This window comes from Anabrus simplex, chromosome 14 (genome assembly GCF_040414725.1).
Source record: "Anabrus simplex isolate iqAnaSimp1 chromosome 14, ASM4041472v1, whole genome shotgun sequence".
NCBI lineage: Eukaryota > Metazoa > Arthropoda > Insecta > Orthoptera > Tettigoniidae > Anabrus > Anabrus simplex.
The window spans coordinates 101,198,014-101,217,874 of record NC_090278.1 but is presented as its reverse complement, the minus strand read 5'-3'; the positions used below and the strand labels follow the sequence as shown (position 1 = coordinate 101,217,874).

At 40.0% G+C, this 19,861-nt stretch overlaps 2 protein-coding genes across 6 annotated transcripts in view; one reads left to right on the top strand and one right to left on the bottom strand.

Moving 5' to 3' along the window:
* Positions 1–19,861, bottom strand: part of LOC136885616 (uncharacterized) — a 143,744-nt gene that overhangs the window by 53,628 nt on the left and 70,255 nt on the right. For 3 of the 5 annotated variants that reach the window (XM_067158314.2, XM_067158313.2, XM_067158315.2), the window contains exon 2: positions 2,510–2,728. In XM_067158314.2, coding sequence (XP_067014415.1) covers positions 2,510–2,717 — 208 coding nt within the window. In that variant the 5' untranslated portion in view covers positions 2,718–2,728. Of the gene's footprint in view, positions 1–2,509; positions 2,729–10,121; positions 10,665–10,796; positions 10,949–19,861 lie in introns of those variants that run through there. The other 2 variants (XM_067158311.2, XM_067158312.2) reach the window with 2 other exon arrangements.
* Positions 12,208–19,861, top strand: part of RhoL (Rho-like) — a 91,049-nt gene continuing 83,395 nt past the window's right edge. The window contains exon 1 of the mRNA XM_067158316.2: positions 12,208–12,330. The gene's annotated coding sequence lies outside the window, so the exon portion shown is untranslated. The remainder of the gene's footprint in view (positions 12,331–19,861) is intronic.

The following is a 19,861-nucleotide window of genomic DNA, read 5'->3' as shown; positions in this document are numbered from 1 at the left end:
CTATAAAAGCCTTGTACAAGGGTTGGTTTTGCTCTCTAGACTTTTCCTGCATTTGTCTTGCACTGAAAATCATATCAATTGTACTTCTGTTTGTCCTGAAACCACATTGTGTCTCTGGTAGACACATATCAGTCAATGGCGATAGACAATTGGACAACACTCTAGCAAGAATTTTTCCCGCAACAGAGAGCAATGATATTCCTCGATAATTGTGATAGTGATGATGGAAGCATCTCATAGATAAGCAGGGATTGTTCCCGTGTTCCATATTTTCACAATCAGCATGTGTGTATGCTGAATTAGCAAAGGACCACCCTCCTTGAAGAGCTCAGCTGGAATTTCATCTTGTCCGGGTGCCTTTTTATTCTTCAGCTGTTGAATGGTCTTCTTGATTTCTTGAATAGAAGGGACATCACCTAAGTGATCTTGAGTTGTCTGTTGGGAATATCAGTAAACACACCTTCCTTGACATGCGAGTTTCTTTTCAGGAGGTCTTGAAAATGTTCTTTCCAATGGAAAGCTATCAAGCCAGGGTCTTTAAGAACTTCTGTTCTGTCTTTGGATTTTAGACAATTAAGACCTTTGGTGGAGGGACCATAAATAGCTTTGGTAGCACTGAAGAAGGCACTAGTGTTGATGGAGGTGATTAAATTCTCTGTGTCTATTGATTTGTCTATTCGCCATTTATTCTTAGTCATCCTGCATCTTTTCTGAACTTCCATTTTGATTTGTTGATATCTGTTTCTTGGGGAACAAATTTGGTTAATTTTGCCAAGTGTTGTAGGCTTTCCGCTTTTCATCAATCAGATCACATATTTCTTTGTCATTCTCGTCAAACCAGTTCTGGTATTTCCTGTTATTAAAACCAACTGCTTCTTTGCCCGCTGCTATAATAGCTGATTTTAATAAGGACCAGTGCTGCTCAATAACTTTTAGGTATCTATTTGGAAGTTTATCAGCCAATAGTACCCGATAGGCAGATTTTGTACTATTGTTCCTAAGTTGTTCAGTATTTAGTTTGTGTTTTATCGCCTTCCCCTGAATCCGTCGATTTTGGAGGAACCTGTATAGCCATCACAGATTGAACTAAGCGGTGGTCAGTCCAGCAATCATCAGCACTGGTCATAACTTTGGTTATATGAACATCGCGCTGATCTCTGGCACGGACAATAATGTAGTCGATTAAGTGCCAGTGCTTTGATCTGGGATGCTGCCATATTGTTTTAAATCTATCCTTCTGACGGAAGAGTGTATTTGTAATTACAAGATCATATCCAGAACACTTCCTGAGTAGGAGGATTCCATTGGCGTTGACTTTACCAACAGTTCCAGACCACAGTGATGAGCATTAAAGTCTCCTAGCAGACTAAGCTTTTATTTAAGAGACTAAGGATACTCCCAGTACCAAGTATATACATCATGCAATGCATTCTACACGTGAAAAAAAATATTGATCACTTCAGAAAGAATGTTGACAATCACAATTACCAGACGCGAACAAGAAATAATATTTTTATCGAACACAAGAGTAAAACCATTGCCTTGAGACATGTAGACTCTGTTGGCATCAGATTGTATAATACGCTTCCAAATAAGATTAAAGATATTAGTCCTGTCAGTTCATTTACCACAGCTTTAAAAATCTCCTGCTGAGTAGCTGCTTCTACAGTACAGAAGAATACATGATGAAGTGCTAGTAATGATGCTACTACTTATTAACTTGTAATCTAGTATATAGTCTTAAAAATATGTTTATGTCACATTGACTATGTTCACATTATTAACACCACACCAATATATTTTTATTTTGTCTTGTAAATATTGGTTATTAATATTATTTAAAAAAATTAAGATGTGCTGTCCTAACATTGAGGTATGTGGTGTTTCTGTTTTTCTTCTTTTTCAAAATGTTCATTGTTGTGCATATATTATTGTTAGTATTAGGAAATCACTTGACAACTCCTATACTGTCGGCATATTTCAAAATATGTAATTGTACAGTCTATGAAAGCTAAATAAATGAAATGAAATGAAAAAGCACACGGAACCCAGGACAGGGTCATCTTTGAGGAAAAGACTTATCAATGGCAAATAACTTCGGGATCAGATAGATAGTTCAGATGAAGGGTGACAACCGGTGTGTTGTGTGATAAGAGGATGCCAAAGCATTGTGTGCCCATACTTACATATGGATCTGTGACTAAAGCACTAAAAGAAAACTAGAGGTACTGAAAACGAGGATACTATAATGGTCTCAGGGAGTGACAATCGAGTGAGAAACAATGCAGAAACAAAAAACGCAGCACGGCATACTGTCATTCTTGGTCCCATAATGAGGAGATTTGAAAGAGAGATAATTAATCATGATACCACTGGGAAAAAGAAACAAAAGATTACCAAGAGTGAGATGGAGGAACATCAGTACAGACATGAAAAGAGCTGAACCTGGAAGAGGACGATGTGCACGACAGCTAACCTGCAACTAAACTAAACTAAATAAATAAATTACCCTCCAACAAGAGCTGTTCCTCCTTGGCTCGGTTTAACTCTGCCACTTTCTTCTTGATATCATTCTCTAGGTCGATCCTCTTCTGTTTCAGACAAAGTAGTACCCGTTTCTGATTTATGGCCTCGTTCTGAATGTCCAGAATGCTTGTCTTCATGCCATCCGTAGAGAAACAGTCACCTGACTGCTCTTTGTTGATGCTCGACTGCATCTCACTGCTGTCTGTAAAGAGAAAGATCCCTCTTATTTATAGAAATGGAATTACAATTTTGTATGTACACTTCGTTTTCATATTGAATTAGATAGTCTGCCTGTGTTGATATTACACAAAAACTCTGCATTAAAGCTTAAGGATAGCTGGAGTGTACACATATTGTATGTACACTTCGTTTTCATATTAGATTAGATAGTATGCCTGTGTTGACATTACACAAAAACTCTGCATTCAAGTTCAGGGATAGCTGGGGTGTGCACATACTGAACGAGTGCCCACTTGAATGCCCCTCTCATACTAGTAAGTAAACAGTAGGTATGTTGATGATGGATGGTACAATACTGTCGATCTCAAGTAGAGCTCAGACACTGTTTCTGCTGATTGTACGAGAATGAAAGGCACTATACACTGAAAATAAAATCAATCAGGAGTACTGGGGAAATAAGGGAAAGCAGTTATAAGCTCAGCTTGGAGTAAATTTGGAGAAGTAAGGAACAAGAATACTTGTAAAACAATTACAGTTTTTAAAGAAGGCAGCTGGGCCTTCAGTTCTTGAAAGACACACGATTGTGTTCTCAATCAAGCTTCAGTACAACTTAAGTTCATGTAATAGCTGAGATGAAAGAAATGTTCTGAGATGCAAGCATTGAAGTAAGTGCTGCTGATATAAGACCATTTAAGATGTTCAATGGGCCACAGGTCACAAACTTAATCTACAGAAAGCTATTATTTTCCAGCAAAAGGTAATTTTGATGCTGATGACCTGTTAGGTGAACCTACACCAATATCACGTGCCTTTGAGACTCAAATTGTCATGTTTTGGGAGAAAATAATGCCAGAAATATTAGTCATGGCAGAAAAAGGAGTTCTAGCTGGTACTAATTTGTGTAAAGAAAACTGTCCTAAAAAAAACATTTTTTGACTCTAACAGATCGTTATATAAATAAGGATTGGGAGCTCATCTGTAGAATATTATTCACAACTAAATTTCCTGAAGAATCTGAAACTGAGCAGAACATTAACATAATTTCTCTTGAAATTGCTAAAAACATTGTATTTGTACTTTCAAGATGAGATCCAATGTTGTACATTGCCAAGGTAGATTTGGACATATGTAGTGAGGAATGTTACAGCCTTCCCTAAACATGAAAGCCGAGTAAATACTCAAATGGATCGATCACAATAGTGCAATGTGATCAATGCGATCAATATCTAAGCAGCGATTTTTAAAAAAGGCACAGAGAACTAGTGCCAAAGCCTTACAGGTCCAAGCAGGTACAGATTCAGCTCACATTGAACAAACAGCGCTTTTACTCCGATGCGTTCATGTTCCTGCAAAGGAGCTCACGAAACAAAACATGAAGATTAATTAAAACCGGCCGAAGAGTACAAATTCCATGTATGTCTTTTGGCTTTTGTAGACTGTTTGAAAAATGGAGAAACCATCTACGATCTGATAAAGATGAAACTTTCGGATTGTAGGGGGTAAGGATACGATAATGGAGAAACATGAAAGGTGTGCAAGCGAGAATGCTGGAGGACAATCACCTCACCATATACTCTGCAAAGTGTGCCATTCACTCAACCTTTGTGAAGAAAAGACTGCAGCGAGTTGCCATGAACGAATACTTTTTGGAGTAGTGCAAAAACTGTAAAACTTATTCAGTTCTAGTCCTCAAAAACGGAAAATTCTTCAGAGGGACACTGGATGTTCCTTAAGTTCAACCTCAAACTCGCTGATCTGCAAGAGTCGAAAGTGTAAAAACAATATCTGCACATCTCCCAGGTCTGGTCAAAGCTTTAGATAAGGTTTTGCTCCTTAATTTGTCACCAGTGTCAAAGGGGTGTTGAGGGACTTCAAGTGTACATGAAATCCTTTTACTGAAAACATACATGAAATCATTGGGCTGTTTACTTTTGGCATCCATCTGGTTTAAAACCTTAAAAATGGTCGATTCAGTAAACAGAATAATTCAAGCTCATGGGGTAACTATTGACACAGTGGAAACTTAAAAAGGAACCTAATGAGGGAACTTCAAAGTTTGCAGAATGAAGGCTGGGAAGTAACTGCCGTGGCTTGAAACACTTATCACTTCTTCCCTTACAATCATAGCATACAGAAATCCTGAGTCAAATCTCGTCCTTCAGTTGTAGGAATTTTTATTGACGTTAAGGGCTTTGGCCCTACTGTCTGAATCACAGAAGCAGAAGGTTGATTCATTGGTGTTGGTAATGGCCCTATTGCCAAATTATCGGCAGAAAAACAAGATTTTATAAATCTGTTCAACGACGTTTGCCCTTTCGAAGCCTCCATCTCACACACTTCTTTCGTTTTTCTCTCCTGTTACCCTGATTTGTGTTTATAGTAGTTGCTCATGGTGACTGATGTTATACTGTTACCACTGATCAAATCAAAACTGAAAACCAAACAGTTAAAAAAATCTTTAACAAGTAAACTTTCTATGGCGTAATTACTACATGAACACAATCACTCAACTAGAAAATTAAGATCGAAAACCAAACAGATAAATGAACTTCCCTGTGAATTACAATATTAACAACTAACATTGTTACAACAATAAAGGAAGGGCAACGAGACAAACAGAGGAGGGGGAGTTAGACAGGCAGTCTCAACAACTGCATGCTCTTCCCCTGTAGACAACAATAGTGCAGGTTCTTCAAAGCAATGTATAACCTCCCCTTTTTTATTGCTTACAAACACGAGAATGTAACAATAACTGCTAATAAACTGCAGGCGTTCCACAAGTATGACCGGATATTTTTAGTGGTTTATTTAATTTAATTCTTGCTTTTTTTATTCAATTAGATACTTTTTTCTCAACTATGGCCTGGGCCTCTGTCTTGGAAAAATGATTGAAGAAAACCGGTCTGTCTATGGCCCAGGGCATGATTCATAAATATCTCTCTTTTCTGTGTCAACCTCAATCGCCTGCTCAATGTCAAAACATATAGAGGGTTTCAACACTAAATCAGTGTGCTTTTTTGGACGGATGTCAATGATGTTGGCTCTTCTATTTGACCCCATAGAAGACATACAGTGAACTTCTTCGTAAACTTGCCACTTCATTTCTCTTAATGCTGAAGCTGTGATGGTGGTGCTCCCTTGGGACAGATACCAAACTCGTATCCTAAAGTTTCAGTCTCACCACATTCACGATGACAGCAGGAGGTAATACTTATGCACCTTCCAGGGGCTGTTTGAACCACCGAGATGTTGGAAGACATTTTTAAAGGCATTTGTCCACTGTGATTATTCACCCAAGGAGTGAGAAGCCCACATATGAAAGGCTTTCTCCTTTAAGACTCTTCTTAAGACTTTTCTAATGGAAGTACAGTATATCCATCTATGAGAAGGGATTAATAAACATACAAGGAAAGTGCTTACGATTGAATAAAAGAAAACTGTGGTTAATCATCTGGGAAGCAACATGATGCTTCGCTAAAAATAACAACAAACAATATTGGTATTACATCTTCCATAAAAACACATAATAGTGCCAATTACAAATAAAGATGATTACATGAATGAATGGATGAATATAATTATATATTTTACACTCAGCTGTCACCGTTAGCTTATACTGTACCATACACTACATAAACTTCACACCACTATTTCAGGAGAGAATAAATTTGTAGTACAGCTTTGCTATAGTAGGTATATCTTTTTCAAAGAAGGCTCTTGGGATAATTTTAACATTCCAGAGCGATGTTTTGATTAGTTTAGAACTAGAGTTTCAAGGAACATGATTCAATTATGGGTTTGCTAACGTTGGTCTAGGACAGTTATACGTACGTACTTTGACCAGGGAGCGATCAGCTGGGTGATGCTGAGCGAGCAAGCAAAGGCCAATTAAAGCTGTTAAACATGAAGAGAGCTCCAATATCCTTCTGCATAACTACTATGTAAGAAATGGGAACTGTAACTTCTCAATTTATTCACCTCAGAGCATTGACAATAATATCAGACAGGTAAACATTAATTGCAAAATTGAATTATTTTAGTGTTATTACCATGAAAAAGACATAACAGAGTATTCTGAATTTCTAGTGTTCTACTGGCTCCTTCATAAGCACGTAACACCGAGGCCTACTACCTTGAACACCGATCGAGTACTCACATGTGATCCCATGCCAATCCCGACTGCTCGCACATGACACTATGTGATAGTCAAGCTAAATGTTTAAATTCTGATGTAATTGATGCAATTATGCTGACAATAATGAAGATTTATCATCTAAATAAATAGTTTTGCAGTATTTACATTTTGATTTGGAGCACCCAATGACTCAAATATGTATAGCACATATCGAGGTTATGTTAGCCAGGCGGTCTGTAAAAACGGCAGGGTGGTGTGTCCACTGAAAAGGTCCTGGGAGAACACTGAGGGAGGGGGGGAAGGTTTGTATACAGGATTATGTTTGGAGTCAGACATTGTAATTCTTGCAGCATGTAGAACACGGTTGTCATTGAATGTATGCCATGCCTGGACTGTCAACAAACAACGAGGTGGCATATTCAGGCATACCAAGGACTTCTTGTATTAGAATGCAGTATCCCTGGGATGTACCTCTATCCAGATCCGATTACTTCCCACATGTTTGTATAGATTGTCCTGTGAATCATAGGAAGCTGTTGAAGAAAGTATATGATCTTACCAAAGACCACCACCTGACATCCCTTATCAGCACCTTCCTCCAGAACAAAAGATTTCAAGACTCGCAACAGGGTAAGAGGAGTAGCTGGTGAACCCAGGAGAACGGCAGTGTGCTAGCTCCAGTGTTGTACAACATCTACTCAAATGATCAGCCAATTCCAGCAAGCACCAAGCTCTTCATCTATGCCAATGACACAGCGGTAGCTGATGACGATCATCCTTTGAAGAAGTAGAAGCGATGGATGAATTCTTCAAATACTATGATGCCAACCATCCAAAGCCGAACCCCAGTAAAACTGCACATCCTGAGGACTTCTGCATTTGCGCTGTGTGTGTCAGCCGCTCCTGTATGGAACGCTTCAGTACCTGCTAAGCAGGCTGATACTGCAAGGATAAACTCGGGATGCCTGAAACCAACGCCAGTGTAAAAACTGTTCCTGATTGTTGGAATAGCCCCACCTACCATCTGGAGAGCCAATGTTACAGACATCGAGAGAACAAAGCAGGAGAATGAACATTGACATCCACTGTGTGGTTCTGGGCGAGTTGGCCATGCGGTTAGAGGCGTGTGGCTGTGAGCTTGCATCCGGGAGATAGTAGGTTCGAATCCCACTATCGGCAGCCCTGAAGATGGTTTTCCATGGTTTCCCATTTTCACACCAGGCAAATGTTGGGGCTGTACCTTAATTAAGGCCACAGCCACTTCCTACCAACTCCTAGGCCTTTCCTAACCCATCGTCGCCATAAGACCTATCTGTGTTGGTGCGACATAAAACCACTAGCAAAAAAGTAGCACTGTCTGGTCACCAAGCAGCAAGGTCATGCCTCAGATCCCGCAAGAGCTTTCTAGCTAGGACTCTGCCGCTGGAGGGAGACCGTCTTAACAGATGGAGGAGCTCACTGCCAACAGGCATGTCACCAAACTGCGAGGTCTTGCCTCAGATCCCGCAAGAGCTTACTTGCTAGGGCTCTGCCACTGGAAGGAGACAACTCGTCTTAACAGATGGAGGAGCTCACTGCCCACAGACTTGGTCACCAAGCTGAGAGTACTCACCTCAAATTCCGCAAGAGCTTCCTTGCTAGGGCTCTGCCACTGGAGGGAGACAACTCGTCTTAACAGATGGAGAAGATCACTGCCCACAGACTTGGTCACCAAGCTGAGAGATCTCACCTCAAATTCCACAGAAACTTCCTTGCTAGGGCTCTGCCGCTGGACGGAGACAACTCGTCTTAACAGATGGAGGTGCTCAAGGCCCGCAGACAAGCTGCAATGTCTCGCCTCAGATCCCGCAAGAGCTTCCTTGCGAGGACTCTGCCGCTGGAGGGAATACCAGAGACAACTCGTCTTAAGAGATGGAGGAACTCACTGCCCGCAGACATGTCACCATAGGAAGAACAAGCTCCTGGCACCGACCTACCTTACTTTGTATGGAGGTCCCTCAAACCATTTAAGAGTGGGCGTCCCTCGATGCAAGACCAACCTGAAGAAATAGGGGATCCTTCCAGCAAATGCAGACACCTCGTGTGAATGTGGTGCTGAACCTACTTATTTGTCTGCTCCTGGACAACCCATGCACATCACAAGATGTTTTCAGAGGAAACAGTAAGGCCATCACAGCTGCAGGTTTTTGGAAATACTGACCGGACACAGAAATGAATAAATGATTAGCTGTCAGTATCTAAAATTGTGCATAGTAAAAAGTTGTGAAATATATCATTTACAGTCTTTTATAATTCATTTTTTTTACTGTACGAAGAATAATAATGGAGCCATTGATGGTTCTTATATTTTTCACAAAATCCCAATTATTTCTTCAAGTATCAGATATTATATTAGTTATAGACAGCCACACAGTGGAATAGCTCACAGAAATTGAATTAGTGCTCTCACACTCTTCCAGACGCTACTTCACTTTATCATGAGCCCTTTGACAAATGTCCACAGAAATGTCTATCTCTAGAAAATGCATATGACAGAGTACCCAGGGAAGAGATGTTATCTGTACTGAGGGATTATGGAATTAGGTGCATAATTACAGGCAATCAAAGGTATTTACATTGATAATCAAGCTGGAGTAAGTGATGTCAGGAGGGAAGAAACCTAAGAGAATTGATGCCAGGTAGAGCAAGTGGTTCATTTCAATTCTCCCAGGATGGTAGTGTAGTAAATGAGGTTGAATCAAAGTGCAGCAAAGGTAATTCAGTGAGCTTGCAGCTGCAAGAAAGAAGTTAGCTCCTGAACACTGGTCTGTCTTCAGACTGACTTTGCTGTACAGGACTGAAATCTGGGTCGAAGTAACAGACATGGAAGGAGCGAGAATGATCGCTGGTCAAACAGGTAAGAACAATGACAGAAGGGTACTCAAAATTAGAAGATAAAGTTAGGGATAAATTCAATAAGTTAGATGAAGATAAATTTATAGACCAGGGTCACATGAGGTGAATGGGGGAAGGATTACCTAGGAGAATGATAGTCTTGGGCATGGAGGGTAAGACCAGAAGGAGATCATGGCAAGGATGGTTAGACTCAGTTTTTAAAGATTTGACGATAAGACGTGTGGAACTAAACAAGGCCACAAATAGAGGATTGTGGAAGTATTTAGTTAATTCACAGATGCTTGTAGACTGAATGCTGAAAGGCATAACAGTCTATGTATGTATGTACAGAATGGCCCAAATTTATATGTGATAAAATTATATAAGGCAATTACAAAACACTTACATTGCATACAAATATGCAGTGGATTAGATCATTAGTGCTCCCACACTCTTCCAGACGCTACTTCACTTTATCATGAGCCCTTAGACAAATATCCACAGAAATATTGTTAAATTCCTTGATTATTATGGTACAACGTTCAGCAGTGTTGTTGATACCATGATGGGACACCTTGTATTTCACATGCCCCCATGAAAAGAAATCAGGCTATTCTATAGGTGCTTGTCTGCCGATGTACTGTTTATCCAGCCACTGCCGAACTGTGCAAACATAGTGATATTGTTGAAACAATAGAGGATGGAGTAACTCCAAATAACTGCCTCCTGTGATAGTGAAGGCCGATTATACCATCCCAATTGACGCTCTCAATTATCGTATACAAATTTGCAGGATGCCAGTACACGCAACTGTGACGATTGATGTTACCTAAAACATGAAATTTTGCTTCAACAGTCTATATCATGCAGCGCACCAGCTCTAAGGTTAACTTCAAGTATTGTGAGCCAGGTCTGTCAGGATCATCCTCATTCAGCGCATTGATCAGACATGGATAGTATGGTACTAGACTGAGCACTTTCAACCTTCTTTGCACCCTTATTCGAGAAACACCCAACTTGACAGACAAATGCTTTTATGATTTGTCCTCAGCAGGCAATCTAACCGTACTTTTCAATCTACCTGCTCCTTTGGCATTCTGTATGCTGCCTGTAGAATCAAACTTTGAGTTCATACTTCTGACTGTGATGAAAGAAGGGCCAGGGAACCCATACTCCTTGGCCATATGGCATTTTACCTCCACATATTTATTGCAGACAGAATACAGTCGCACACATCTGACTTCCTCTTGCAAGGTTAATGACGTGCCGCCATTTTGTGGAACTAACTGTGAAACTGCCATCTGTCAGACATTTTTATAACTAGCCATGGTTGTACTGCAGTAGTTTGATTAAAATATATATAAATTTGGGCCATTCTGTACATACATACATAGACTGTTATGCCTTTCAGCATTCAGTCTACAAGCATCTGTGAATTAACTAAATACTTCCACAATCCTCTATTTGTGGCCTTGTTTAGTTCCACACGTCTTATCGTCAAATCTTTAAAAACTGAGTCTAACCATCCTTGCCATGATCTCCTTCTGGTCTTACCCTCCATGCCCAAGACCATCATTCTCCTAGGTAATCTTTCCTCCATTCACCTCACGTGACCCTACCCTACCCTACCCACATATATATATATATATATGGACCACCCTGTTTATCAATATATCATTTGGAGAATAACTAGTGTCTGAGTGTTATGAAAGGTATCAGTTGTGCTGCAGTAGCACCTTCTCGTCCAGTGAGGAAAGCAATGGCAAACTGCCTCACTCCTCATCTTGCCATTGGTTTTTGTGGTTTCCCTATAACTGCATAGCCTTGGGTGGTGCTATTTGAGGATCCAACCAGACATGAGGTTGGCACTACTTGGCCCAGTTTTATGGCTGAATGTCACTACTGAGTATTTCTGTGTGTTGGTTAGTAATGTGTAGGCTCTCCTCTAGCTTGCAGCAACTCATCATTGTATTGATAGATACCCACAGCTTCTTTCTATTTGTAGGTGCAGAGTCTTGTGTGTGAATGGACCACATCCCATAAATGCTCGACAGATTAATATCATGATACACATCTTGATTCCCATTGGGAACTTGAAATATTTGTCCTGAATGAGTGAATTCATAATTTGGACCAATTATATTGGAGTTATGTGTTCATGTTAAATGTCCACACAGCTTCGACAGCTTCTGGCCCCTACTTTCATGCTCCATTCAAAAGACTTTTGGCATGTCAGTAGAGTGCCACTGGCAACACTAACCAGAAGAGGTACAATACTTGAAAATTGAGTCTGAGATGAAGGACATTACAATGAAAGACACCCTAAGCCTCGTAAAACTATTGCCCACGAGGTCGGATAAGAACGAGAGTTGATCAAGAGAGGTCAGATAAGATGATCGTCACCCACGCTCCGAAGTCGAGAGCCTCAGTCGCCTCTTACGGAAGGCTAGGGATACCGCCCCCATGCGAGTTGACGCAACTCTGGTTCGCGCGTGCGCGGCAGTCCGTTCCAACAATGTGGGTGCGGCCGTACGAGCTTATCGCGGGTCGAGCAGCGAAGCAGCGGTTAGTGAGCTCTGAGCCAGTGAAGTGTCGTGTCGTGTCTCAAGCAGACGGTAAGTATTAGCCAAGTTATCACAGGAAGCGGAAGAGGATATGTGTCAGGACGATAGCCCAGGGGTGACAAGTCTCACGCCTCTAGCTGACAAGCGCTGCTTGAACTCGGGACTAACAAAAAAAAAACAAAAAAAAAAAAAAGTGAGGTAAGCAAGTAGCTGTTGTTTTTGACGGAAGCCAGCAGACGGCTCAAGGCACGGAAAGTTCCATCCTCATGTTAGAGATGACGCTCAGTTTTTAGTTTAGTCCAGTGAGTAGGCTTCATGACGGCCGAATATTCCCGCACCTATCCCGTTGATGGAGATTCGAGGGTCACCCTTACCACTTTCTCTCACCGAGTGCGAAGAGACGACAGGATCACTTTGGGTTGAGATTTGAAAATTATACATGACCTGGTTCAACCGACTTGAAATCACAGACAGATGACAGAGACGTCAATGTCTACATTACTTCAAGGTTTATTAAAAAAAAAAAAAAAAAAAAAAAAAAGGCAGTTTGTAATTGTACCTGACTGTTCACACCTTCAGATTTACGTACAGGGAAGCCATCGACGACGGTACTCGGCTACAGGGGGGGGGGGGGGGGGCGGGTTATCCTCTCTTAAGCATTAATCAGTAATGAAAAAGGAAAAGTTCGGACGCTTGGAGGAATGAAGACATCGGCGAAGGCAAACCTAGGGTACCGCCGGGGTCAGAAGAGAACCAGAGCTTCGGATAGGAGCCTTGCATAATTAAACGGAAACAATGTCAGACTCAACTAGGAGGCCCGTGGTTGCCAATCCATGGTACCCGTTTAAGAAACAATGTGGATCTGTTCTGCTGTACCAGGAGGAGGGAGATTACTGGGGCTTAGAACCGTTCCGCCCTCCATGGAGATTTTTCAAAAGGAAAATAAACATTCAGAGACATAATTGTAAAATAAACAGATCTGCAATTAACTTATGTCAGTGCCCTTCATCAACCCCCTCCGAATCGGCTACGCTACTGTACTATCCTAAAGACCGAGAAACCTGGCTTTGCGGTTTGCTCACGTACTTCATTCACGACATTGTGGGTTCGAACCCCATTGTCGGCAGCCCTGAAGCCGCTTCCTTCCCAGTTCTCTTCCACCCGGATGTGTCCGTGCAATTTGGAAACAAACTGTAATGGCTGTCGGGATTTACTAACACAATTGTGTGTCCTGCCGTCTAGAAACCTAATCACTTTTATGAGAACGACTTTATGAACTCACTATGCGGAAAAGAGAGTTGTTTGTGCCCAAGAGAATCGAACCAAATTGGATTTAAAATATGCTTTACACTGACAAGACACGAGATAGATTGTTCCTTTAATGGGATTATCGCCCATGAAACAAGAACAACAAAGTAAAATATTTGAATAATGCAAAGAAAGCTTCCTTCCTGAAGAAAGGGCTCCTTATCTTGTGTAACGAACGCTAGGCATGCACATAGCGCGGTTTAAGGTTCTCGATAAGGTCCCAAGGTCGCCTCGCACTCAACTGACAGCACGCAGTACCGTAGTACTGTTAGACGTGTCTGTAAGACACAGGAAACGTTCCATTTACTTTCATTAGACTCGTTAGAGCCCTCCACTACTGCTGGAGCCTCTGCCTTTTCTTTACTCAGCGTTTCCGTCAAATAAACTAGTTTCTTCTGTCATCTACTTCTTCGCGGTCAAATCTTGCAACGGCCTTTTCATAATACATTACTATATACCATTCGCGATATGCCTACTCCAGTAATAAAACTATCTTACACGTTCTGTAAACTCCACATATTGTTCGATATGAGAGTAAATGTGTATTATCGTGTGGATTTGCCATTCTTCCTCAATACAGAAATCTCTGTAAAATTACCGAGTGACTATAAACCACTACATACGGTACTGTACCTAGTGTTCTGTGAAAAGTAACACTGAGTGAGTTTTTCAACCCCCTCGACCCCTTGGACTATTGAAAAGATATTATTTTCAAAAACTTTTCTTTTTTTCGCGTGGACTTGTAGCGCTTTTAGTTCAAAGAGCAATACAACCGTAATATTGTGACAGGCTGCCTGCGTACAACTCTTTTTGATCTGAAAAGTAGATACCTTTCGCTACGTATTTCTGTGCAGCTTTGTTCTGTTATTAGCTGGGTTTTCCGAGTACAGGGTCGAAGAGCCTTCATCAATGGAAATCTTGTGGACTCCTCGCTTAGTACCTACCATACGTTTTTAATTTTTACTTATTAACAATTTTCATGAAGGAATTTTACCACAAAATCAAACATTTGTTATTAAAACAATGAACAAATGTTATTTTACACAAGTTCTTGAATAATAGGCCAATTAGGCAATATTACAAATAGTACTGAACAAAAATGTAAAAGGTGCGTTTTATTAAATCAATGGAACTCTAAATGTTCATTTACCTACTCTTTTCATGGTGAAATGTTTCGAAATATCTTGGATCTTTCGCAAGACGTATTTTCAGTGGTCATAATGGCAAGTGAGTTCAATCGTTCGTGTCATGGAAAGCATTTAAAACTGTAGTTTTCACGACTTCGGAATGTCGATTGCACCATATTTTAAAAAATGAGTTCATACGACTGCGATGATGGCACTGTTTCACCAGTTTTAAAAGCTTCTGTGATGTAAAATACTACATGAACCATTTCATCTACAAACTCTAAACATGCAGGAACTTTCTTGAATTTCGGCATCTGTCTTTGACAAGAATTCAACAAGGAACTGAAATATTGTTTTAAATATCTTTGCCGTTTTTAATAAGGATTCTAACTGGTTAAGACTTAGGTTGCACCGATTTATTATTATTTTAAAACTGACAGAAGATGAGCTAAGAGACACAGGGATCCCGGTTTGGGGTTAATTCCTATGACTCGGGGGTTAGCTAGTTGTCTTGGGCCTCCTATAGAGCGTCTGCGGAGGCCACATGCCATTGTTGTTTCGGTCACCAGTCCAGCTTTCCATGCCACACTATCCTTTCTTCATAACTACTGAATCTATCCTAATCTTTATTTTCTACAATTGGCTTTATGCGTCTTATGGCGACGTTGGGATAGGAAAAGGCTACGAGTGGGAAGGAAACCACGGGTGCAAGCTTAGAGCGCACGGCCAACTTGCTCAGGTTTGCCATGTTCCTACACTTTCTTCTAGTCCTGGGTGTTTATTCACACATATCCGTGACGTGCCAGTTCCGTGACATATGTGACGTCTCGGTGATGGTTATCCACACTTATCAGTATTGTTTCAGTTTCAGTTCACTGATTGCTGAGATGTCAAAGTTTTCGGATGTGGAATTGGCGGCTATTGTTATAATTCTAGGTGAACGTATCTTCAGTTATCGCCTATGTCGTGTCAGAAGGATTGTTGAGAATACATTTGGCATTTTTGCCCACAAATGTAGAATTTACAACAGGCGAATTGAGGCCAAACCAGAAAACGTAGATTACAGAGTAGGTATTTTCAACCTGTATTCTACACACTGTAACTTCATCAAAAAATATAATCCAAATACGTTTGCAAGCGAACTAATAACTACAAATGAAGGTACAGAAGACACAAGACTTGAACATTTGGCTATGCAGGGTGGAAATGCAACAAAAGGTCACTTTCATGTACGAGAAGTGTTCAATGATTACTTCACTTCAGAGGCTGGATCTGTTCCATGGCATACGTGTAAAAATACTGTGTGGGCGCTATTTGTAAGAACTGATTGGTTGAAGAAATGCACAGAAGTGTGGGAACTCCAAGTAATGAATATCGATCAAATTGTATGTTGATATATATTGTACTTTCTATACATAACCTACACAGTAAATTATTTAATCGCTTCACTCAGCATGCTTAATTCAAAATATGAATATGAATACAATAAATACTTCCTTTCCTATTTTATTCCAAATATCATGTTTGAAACCGCTGTCCATGTATTTCGGTTGTGATAAATCATAAAGAACAGGATGATTGGGAGCCAGTTGTTCGTCGCTCATTTTATATTAACAGGCGCGTTCCAACTTCACAGCAGAACACGTCCGTGAAACAGCAAACATATCGTTGGCGACAATACTCAATATGACGGATCGGATACTGCACTGCGCCGGACAAGTGTGGGCACGACAGTCAGATTCAAAGGAACGATATGAACCACCACTGTGTGTGAATAGACCTTAAAGATCTCTTCTTCTGGACAAATTTCGCCAAATCGTTCTCCTCTCACCAATCTCTTCATTCGTGATTCAATCTACCTTCTCAGTAGCGGCGACTGGGGTGGGGGAAGGGGGGTATATGCATCAAAGCTTTAAAAAAGCTATAAAATGGTATTTTTAATGCTCTCTGGGCGAATTTCTACAGAGAGGTAAAGGCTGACAGTTTACCAACTTAATTGCAGTAATAATAGTTTTTTATTTTTTTAAATTTAGATTTTGATTCAATACTATACAATAAAACTTTCATCAAAGAACAATATTACAGATGTATTGCAATTAAATAGAAGTACAATTACAAATCGTTTAGTATTTGACTACATGCGAAGAAACTAACAGAGACTGCCAGACTGACGAATGCGCGCGGCAAGCGGCTGAATCATACCTGTGTCCATGACCTTGGTAAAAAAATATACCCCTGCTACCCTTCCACACAGCACATGCAAAGTGTAGCAAAGACCAACGATATTTTTCCGCATTTCGGCTACGAATTTTGTTCTTAATTAAAGAAAATACAGGGAATAATTAGAAGACAACAACGCTTGTACAAATTGCTTATTTTAATAATTTCTAGTTTCAGCCATCTAAAATGCAATAAAAATGTAATATTTTCTGCACAAAATGCATCACCGCCAGTGACCCTTCTTACCTTCAGCATTCTTCTGTAACACATTTCATAAGCTTCTATACTCTCCCCTTCTGAGCCAGTTATCGTAAATTTTCACGCTGCACACGAAAGTCTTCCTATATCAATGTCCGACGTGGGAAAGGCCTATTAAGACTTCATTTCCTAATCTAATATTTCCTTCAATGCATATTTTCATCTCGTACTCCTTCTCCAAGACTATGTCCTATACTCCAGATCTTCTGCAGACTCGGATAAAATAACAATGACATGGAGAGTTTTGATTTTCTCTTCTTGCATTGCGATTCCCTTTCCAAATTCTTCTATTTCCTTCACCGCCTGTTCTACATAAACAATGAAAAGGAGAGGGGACAAATTGCAGTCTTACCACTTCTTTTTTTAAAGAAATCTATTCTTATCATTGCAGACTGACTGTAAATAATTCTTCGTTCTCGGAATCTGATCGCGATCACTTTCAGAATCTCAAATAGGTTGGTCCAATCTATCGACTGCCTTTTCAGGATCTACGAACGCCATGTCCTTATTAGTTCGGCCCTCTTAGATCAGACGTAAACTCAGGATTCCTTCACGCGTTTCTACATTTCTTCTGAAGCCAAATTGATCTTCTCCCAACAAAGTTTTAACTTGAAGTCAAATAAATATTAAAATTTATTTATTCCACCTACTGTATTCAACACCTAAATAGAGATTATAATTAAGAAATTAAATCTTGAATAAAATTATAGGGACATGTTTCGCCCTTTAATTAAGGGCATCTTCAGCCTTAATCTCAATTTGAAAGGTAATCAATCAGGTACCTGATTGTATTAAAATTACACATGAAAGTGAGGATGATGTTGGAAATGTGCTTCAAATGGTGAGCAAATGATTAACAATAGTTATGATATTCTTAAAATGAAGCCTTAATAAAGTCTTAAAAATCAAATAGCCGTAATTTTTTAAATAGTCGTAATTTTTTAAGACTTTATTAAGGCTTCATTTTAAGAATATCATAACTATTGTTAACCATTTGAAACACATTTCCAACATCGCCCTCACTTTCATATGTAATTTTAATACAATCAGGTACCTGATTAATTACCTTTCAGATTGAGATTAAGGCTGAAGATGCCCTTAATTAAAGGGCGAAACATGTCCCTATAATTTTATTCAAGATTTAATTTCTTAATTATAATCTCTATTTATGTATTGAATACAGTAGGTGGAATAAATAAATTTTAATATTTATTTGACTTCATTGTACATTTCAATACGGACCAAAACATCAGAATTATAACATGTAAGTTTTAACTTGTCTTTCCGCTCTTCTGTAAATAATGTGTGTTATCAAGAACCTTCTTTTCCTTGATACAATTGTTGAATATGTTCCTGCCAACTTTCCTCAGAAATGGTCTTTCATCTGAGCTGTTCATGTTTTACACCTTGTTTTCCTTTCTCCAAAGGTTTCCTTGATTTTCATGCATGCGTCATCTACCTTTCCTACAAATACACAACCTTCAACATCCTTGCACGTCTCTTTCAGCCATTCTTCCTTAGATGTCCTGCACTTTCTATTTAGTTCATTCTTTTGTGCTCTCCTCATTCATTGCATTAGCCCGCTTGGTGGCCATGATCGTTAAGGCGTTGACATCTGATACCGTGGTTAGCCGGTTCGAGTCCCGTTTTCACCATCAGAATCAGGCAGGTTAGGGGAGGTGGTGGTATACAATTTTCTAATCACTAGACTGCGTTCCAAAAGCCTGGATTAAATTCGCAATGCTCATATGGAGTTTGGGTAGACAGGAGTAGGCTTCACTCTCTCATCATCCTACATCCAGACGCTCAGGACGCCTACGGGTGCCGAACATGTCCTGGGACACTCGCGGCATTAAAAGCCGTACGATAAATAAATTCCTTGCATTATTGTCTTTCGTCAATCAGATGTATCTCCTGCGTTACTTGATCTTCCCTTTCTTACTAACCTTTTCTCAGCAGCCCTACCGAACTCATTCTTCACCTATTATGATTCCTTCAGCCTTTTAATTTAGTCCTTGTGCAATATGTTCCTTGAAACGATCCCTCACACCATTTTATTTAAAGTTATCTGAACTTCAGATGACATTTCATGACCACGGAGTCAAAAACCACTTCTGCTTCCGGGGACACGTAGTTGCTGAACCTATATGATACCTTCCAGTGTCGTGCGCATTTTCAGCCGTCGTTTGTGATGTTTGAAGCAAGTTCCAGCAAGGATCGGTACAGATTTCAATCACCCGACTTCCTCCTTCATTCCTTTTCCCCAGTCCAAAATCTCCTAACGCATTATCTTCTCTTCCTTCATCTACCACTGCATTCCAGTCTCTTATTACAATTCGATTCTCGTCTCCTCTCTCTTCATACATTCTTTCGATTTCTTCAGCATCCACTGAACTGCACTACTGTGCTCATTGGCTTGGAATCTATCTTGACAACAATAATCCGTTCACTATGCTGGTCTTAGTAGTTAACCGCTGCTTATTTTATTATTCATTATTAAACCAACTCTGCCCGTTTATTTTGTGTTGATAATTCTGTAGTCGCCTGAACAACAATCCTGCTCTTTCTGCCAACGTACTTCACTTATATCAACTTTATCTAACTTTAGCCTATCCATTTCTCCTACCACAACGATTCAAACCTATAATATTCCACGCTCCGACTCGCAG